The sequence below is a fragment of the Haliotis rubra genome, unplaced genomic scaffold (assembly GCF_003918875.1).
Source record: "Haliotis rubra isolate DU_JTF1 unplaced genomic scaffold, ASM391887v1 Scf1913, whole genome shotgun sequence".
NCBI classification, from domain to species: Eukaryota; Metazoa; Mollusca; class Gastropoda; order Lepetellida; family Haliotidae; genus Haliotis; species Haliotis rubra.
In genome coordinates, this window is record NW_025765907.1 from 1 (window position 1) to 6,955 (window position 6,955).

The 6,955-nt window shown below is 39.6% G+C and overlaps 1 protein-coding gene across 1 annotated transcript; it reads right to left on the reverse strand.

The window, feature by feature from the left end:
- Positions 1 to 4,478: 4,478 nt before the first annotated feature.
- On the reverse strand, positions 4,479 to 5,347 carry LOC124274535 (uncharacterized protein K02A2.6-like; the record flags this gene model as incomplete). Its single annotated transcript, XM_046709901.1, has 1 exon — positions 4,479 to 5,347. A coding segment is annotated over exon 1 (869 nt), but the record flags the coding sequence as incomplete, so codon positions are not given.
- Between the last annotated feature and the right edge of the window lie 1,608 nt (positions 5,348 to 6,955).

Sequence of the window (6,955 nt, forward strand, 5' to 3'; positions counted from 1 at the left end):
TAATAGTTACTCTTTGTATTGACAGGGTTTTATGGCACCCACAGTGCGGCTCTTTCATACGTTTTCTAGAATTTAGATGGACGTGTAAAGTGCGCATTTAAATACAATACATTGTTCTAGAATACACGACGAACGGGGGGAATAGGCCAGCATATTATAGTTGCAATTCTACTTTGAGCCGAAGATTCCAAACGTCCGTCCCTGTCTCGAATAAACAGAACCTCGCTGTAATAAAATCGAAAACTATTTAAAGCCGCAGAAATTTAATATGTCACAAAACTCTTTTCGCTACCTTTATAGGAAAGCTCCACAGACTGTACTGCAATATTCCGTCTTTGGAGCAAGTAAGCATTACGAATCACAATACATACCTGTCGATGAAGTGTAATGAGAGAAAATATGAACATTTATGTTTATCTGATAATGCTACTTTAAGCAATGAACAAGCAGATAATATGTTACTGTACTAATATAGATGAAACATAGGCGCCAACGCAATACCAACAATCTTAGTTAAATCAGGAGAGGTGTGGCTTTTCACCAAAGCTTGTACACAGAGATGCGTCAGGTAACGCCTTTGTCCGCCCTGGCCTCACTCTTCATATATACTACCTGTCGTAACCTGTTCAGGCATATCATATAGCCTATATATGGCATGCTGCCGCTCCTGGAAAACACAAATCCTTTAGTAGTATAAACAATGGGGGTAATGGACCAGCCTTATATAAGGCAAGGAATCAATAAGTATCTATTCCTAACTCATATTAATTTTTAAATCCATAACACAACTACTTTTCATCTCCCCTGTAAAAAGTATCCATAGCCTTACTCGAAAGACTATGTGGTACGAGACCATAAACCCATAACACAACTACTTTTTATCTCCCCTGTAAAAGGCATCCATAGTCCTACTCGAAAGATTAAGACTATGGATACTTTTCAGGGAAATAGTAACCATAGTCTTACTCGAAAGAGCAAGACTATGGTGTAGTAATGGTCACCATATAAGGCAAGAAATCATTAAGTATCTATTCCATAACATAACTACTTTTCAACTCACCTGTAAAGTAGCTATAGTCTTACTCCCAAAGAGGAAGACTATGTGGTAATGGGCATTGAATCAATAAGCATCCTATTAATTTGTAAACACATAACTTTTTATCTCCCCTGTAAAATAGTCTCCCGAGGAAGACTGTGTTTATGTTTTTCTCACCATGAGAGTTTCACATTTTCATGAAGCCAAATGGTATCAAGTCCCTCGATGTACAAAAGGTGTATGTTACGGGTTAGATTACACACTTCTATATCTATTACATCATCTTATGTTTAACATGAAGGATGTTGGTCTATTTAGAGAATTGTTTTCACATATAGCACATCAACACTGTGTTTGTAACTTTATGATATGTTTACAGTACATGAATTGAAAAGCAAGCACGAGACCGTGGACTTTGAGGTTATTCTCGCATGAGAAAACATGAATTACTAGCTTTATTAGGTTATAAGTATAAAAACACCTACTGTGAAAGAACTAACAAAGCAAGCTCGTGAACGTGGAATGCAAGGTTATTCTCGTATGAGTAAATCTGAGCTCATTGAATTACTGAAAGAACAAAAACCTATAGAATTACAATTCACGCCTACTGAGCATGCTGTAGGTAAATATTTCAGAGTTTGGAAGATGAAAGTTCAAAGAAATATAGACGTTGAAGATATAAAACCATTGGTATTTGAAAGTAAACGAAGAACTGAAAGATTTAAGAGGTATTAAATTTCAGCTCACGTTAAACATGACACTAGAGACACAACAGTCGAATGAAACAACTGAATACACCAATGTTTACTTCAGAGGTAATCAAGAAGTTACAACGCAACCAGACACTATCAACTCTTCTACAGACAGATCATTAGAAAAAATTCGAGAAACACTAGAACATTACACTAATATGGGTTCTGGTTGGGTTGTTGACAAGATTAACATGGTCTACCTGGATATAGCAAACTATATACCGTTGAAAGGTGGATCGTACTTACCCCTGTCTGAGTATTTCAAGAAAAAACAAGCTATGGTTAACGTTTAAAAACCGAGGTAACAATTGTATGAGGATAGCGATAAGATCCGCTAAATTTCCAGTTGAAAAACATTCCGATAGACTTTCAAGTTATCCAGAAGATGATGGGCTCAATTGGGAAGGTATAGACGAACCCACCCCCATCTCTCAGATCCAAAAAATAGAACAACAGAATCCAGACTTAGCCATAACCGTTTTCGGACACATAGGTAAAAACGTAAAAGTACACAGGATAAGTCCTTTATTGTATTAGGATTGTCGTAAAATGATCAATATATTTATGATCCAACAAGGTGAAAAATATCACTACACATGGATAAAGAATTTCAGCAGACTGTTGTACAATCAATCGAAACACAGGGAAAAGAAACACTTTTGTGAAAGGTGCCTTCACGGGTTTTCTAGGGCTGATCTGCTAGATTCGGACAGGGTTGATTGCCTAGGTGTAGGGGAGACAGCGTGCCGAGAGAAATTTTTCAACCACAAAAATCAAATGCCAGTACCATATATTATCTACGCCGACTTCGAAGCTCAATCCACTAATCAAAGTTTCACACAAAAAGTACAAGAGCATGAAGCGTGTGGGTTCGGGTATGTGGTCGTTCGTTGTGATGGTCAAACTAACCCTCCCGTTATTTATAGAGGACAAGACGCTGCTGAAGAATTTCTAAAGTGTTTACAACACGAAGAGAAAAAGATTATTAAAAAACTATGCAACAAAACACCAATGTGTATGACCCAAGCAGACCGGGAAGCCCACAACAAAAGCACACATTGTCATGTGTGCTGTAAACCTCTGAATAGTGATTCAGTTAGAGATCACTGTCACATTACTGGTAAATACAGAGGTGCGGCTCACAATGAATGTAACTTGAAGCTAAGAATAAATCATAAACTTATTCATATACCAGTGGTGTTTCACAATCTTCGCGGTATGATTCACACTTGATTATGCAAGCTATTTCAAAGGTAAAAGGCAACATATCCTGTATCCCAAACAATATGGAAATATATATATCCTTTTCGATAAATGGCTTGAGATAGTGTTTTGTTTTGTTGTCGTCTCTAGACAGCTTGGTCAAGGCTAATAACCCGAACGACTTAGCTGTAACTAATCGTTACGCAGAAGAGGAAACTCAAGCTTTGCTGCTACGTAAGGGTATCTACCCGTATGAATATATGGATGACTGGTCTAAGTTTAATGAGACACAGTTACCTCCCCATTGACAGCTTCTATAGCAAGCTGTCCGATGCGTCTATCACACAAGATGATTACGAACACTCGAAAAAGTATGGGAAAACTTGGGTGTCAGAATCTAGGTGATTATCACGATTTGTATTTGAAAACAGATGTGTTATTGCTGGCTGATGTTTTCGAGATATTCAGAAAAACGTGTTCGAAGCAATACGGGTTGGACCCGGCATGGTATTATTCAAGTCCTGGGCTCTCGTGGGATGCCCTACTGAAGAAAACCGGTGTGAAATTAGAATTATTCACCGATCACGATATGCATCTGTTTATAGAGAAAGGGTAATGCGGTGGAAAGGATACAACCATAAAAAAACTACAAACTATCTACTCTTTCTAGATGCTAACAACCTGTACGGCTGGGCCATGAGCCAGTATCTACCTACCTATGGTTTCGAGTGGACATCTGAGATCGATGATGTTATGAGCATCGCACCGGATTCGAACAAGGGTTATATACTAGAAGTTGATTCAGACTATCCGGAGGAGTTACACACCTCACACAACAGTTATCCCCTGGCTCCAGAGCGTTTGAAGGTGAATATGGAATGGATGTCTGACTACCAACGAAATTTGCTGGGTCCTACAGGATGGGTGGTAAACGTTGAAAAACTCGTACCTAACTTGATGAATAAAACCAAGTACATCATTCACTATTGCAATTTACAACTATATCTGTCGCTGGGTATGAAGCTGACTAAAATACATAGGGTACTAAAATTCAATCAAAGCAAGTGGATGGAACCATACATCAGAATGAACACGGATATACGTAAGATAGACACCAGCGACTTCGAGAAAGCCTGTACAAACTCATGAACAACTCTGTATTTGGCAAAACGATGGAGAATTTACGAAAACGCGTTAACGTGAAGCTAGTCCGGTTGAGTGAGGAAAACAAACTCAGGAAATTGATATCCAGCAGAGTTTTGGCTGTTGGCAGGGTAGTCTTCGTTCTACGACTAAAATGTCGCTGTGCTGGAGATGTGCCCACTCCTTCAGTTTGGGTGTTTCGCCAATCTAGCAAAACAAGATAGGGATCTGTATTGGCTAGCTTGGATTTCTTCATCAACCTTTTCATTGTTTTGACTGCATTTTCAACATTCCCATTTGATTGTGGGTATCTTGGTGATGACGTCACATGATGGAATACGTACTGCTGGGCAAAGCTGGCAAAAGCATTAGAATTGAATGGCAGCCCATTGTCTGTGATCATAACATCTGGAATACCATGTCTGGCACAGAACGCTTTGAGTTTACCAATGACTTCTGAAGAGTTTTTTTCTCGTAGACATTCAAATTCGAACAAATCAGAAAAGTAGTCCACTGTAAGGAGATAGTCTCGTCCATCAAATTCGAAGAGATCACATGCGATTTTCTCCATTGGTCTTGCTGGAATTTCATGGCTGATGAGTGGTTCTCTACCTTGCTCTTGCTGTACACTCTTGCAAATCTCACATTTGCTGATGTATTCGGTCAGATCCTTCACCATGTTTGGCCAATAGACAAGTTCTCGTGCTCTGCGAATGCACCCATTGATTCCAATGTGATTTGAATGTATCCTTTCAATATACCATTGTCGGATACTTGGGGGAATGACAACACGTTCACCTTTAAAGATGATGTCATCTTGAACTGAAAGTTCATCTCTGAAATTGAAGTAGTCTTGGGCTGACTTTGGAAGACCATTTCTCGTTTCAGGCCATCCATTTTGTATCAGTTCTATCAGTCTCTTCATTCCATGGTCAGCACGAGTAGCAGCTTGAATTTTCTCAAAGGACTTGTTTGAGATTGACACATACTGTTTCATGTCAATGGCTTCAGTTTCTATTTCAGTGGGTAATCTGACAGAGAAGACATGGTCGACATCATCGTTGGATGATCCCGTCTGTGGTAAAGTATGCACGCCTAAGTCTGCAACATATAACTCCGTACCCTTCTGGTAAGTAACTGTGACATCAAACTTCTGAAGTTTCATCATCATCCTTTGGAGACGTTTCGGTGCACTGTGTAGGCTCTTGCTCATTATGACTTCTAATGGTTTGTGGTCAGTGATGACATGTACTTTCCTCCCGTAGGTGTACTGTTCAAAGTGTTCAATTCCTCCGAAGATGATAGCGAGCAGTTACTTTTCTATCTGTGCATAGTTTTTTTCTGATGATGTCAGGGCTCGAGATGCATACGCAACTGGCTGACCTTCTTGCATTAGGCATACACCGAGACCATTCTGCGAAGCGTCACACTGCAAAGACGTTGCAGCTTCGTTGTCGAAGTACTTGAGCACTGGGGGTTCAGAAAGAACTCTCTTGATCTTCCTCAGAGTGTTTCCGTGAATTTGCTCATCCCATCTGAATTCAGATTCATCTAAAAGCAGAGATCTCAGTGGTGCTGTAAGTTCAGAGAGTTTGGGAGCAAACGTTTGTACAAAGTTCACCATTCCAAGAATACGTTGTACTCCTTGTTTGTCTGATGGGGCTGGCATTTTTTTCAATGGCTTCCACTTTGGATTGATCAATCTTCAGACAATTCTTTGTTAAGACATGCCCCAGATATGGAACTTCAGGTAACTTCAACTTGAACTTGGACTTGTTCAGCTTGATTTGTTTCTCCCGACATCTGTTCAAGAAAGCTGTCAATTTTCTATCATGGTCTTGTTCAGCCTCCTCATCAGTTTGTCCAATCCCATAGATCAAGACATCATCATGTATGGCTTTCACTCCATCTAGATTCTGCAAATCTTCATTTATCCTTCTCTGAAATTCCTCGGGTGCAGGTGATATTCCAAAGGGCATCCTCAACCATCTATATCTGCCCCAGGGTGTCTCGAAGGTTGTCAGTAGACTGCTTTCCTTGTCCAACGACACATGCCAAAATCCGTTTTTGTGTCAGCTAAAGTGAAGAAACGAGCATTAGATAGCTCTGGCAGAATGTCGTCAATAGTAGGTATTTGATAATGACTCCTTTTCAAAGCTTTGTTCAATGGTTTTGGATCAATACACAGTCTAATTTGTCCACTGGGTTTGACAACAACCACCATTGCAGAGATCCATTCTGTTGGTTCTGTGACTGGTGTGATAATGTTCATTTTGGTAAGTCTTTCCAGCTCATCTTTCAGCTTTCCTTTCATAGCTATTGGAACTTTCCTACAGGGAATCTTGACAGGTTCAGCATTACTGTCTAGCTCTAAATGCAAATCACCTACCAGGTTGCCTTCACCTTCAAATAAATCTTTGAAATTTGCTGAGACATCCTTCATGGTAAGTTTGTCAACTGATGCCCACAGCTGACAAATGTTCTCTTTGTTGACACTAATTAGCTGCATCTGTTGTATAGCTCTGGATCCCAAGAGTTGTTTCAGATTTCTTCTCACAACCATGAATTCAATACTGTATTTCTCTTCATTTGCAGGGTTGACCAGTTACATCTCTTCCAAGAGGAGCAGTTTCTGTCTCATTATACATCACCAGAGTTGCTGTTGATCTGTCCAATTTCTTCAAGTAAGCATCATTGAAGACTTGTTTGTATACAGTTGCTGAGAGAATGTTGACTGTTGATCCACAGTCAAGTTGGAACCTCACATCTTTTCCATTCATGTTCATCATTGCAAAGAGTTTTTTTGGATACTGTTGCTGAT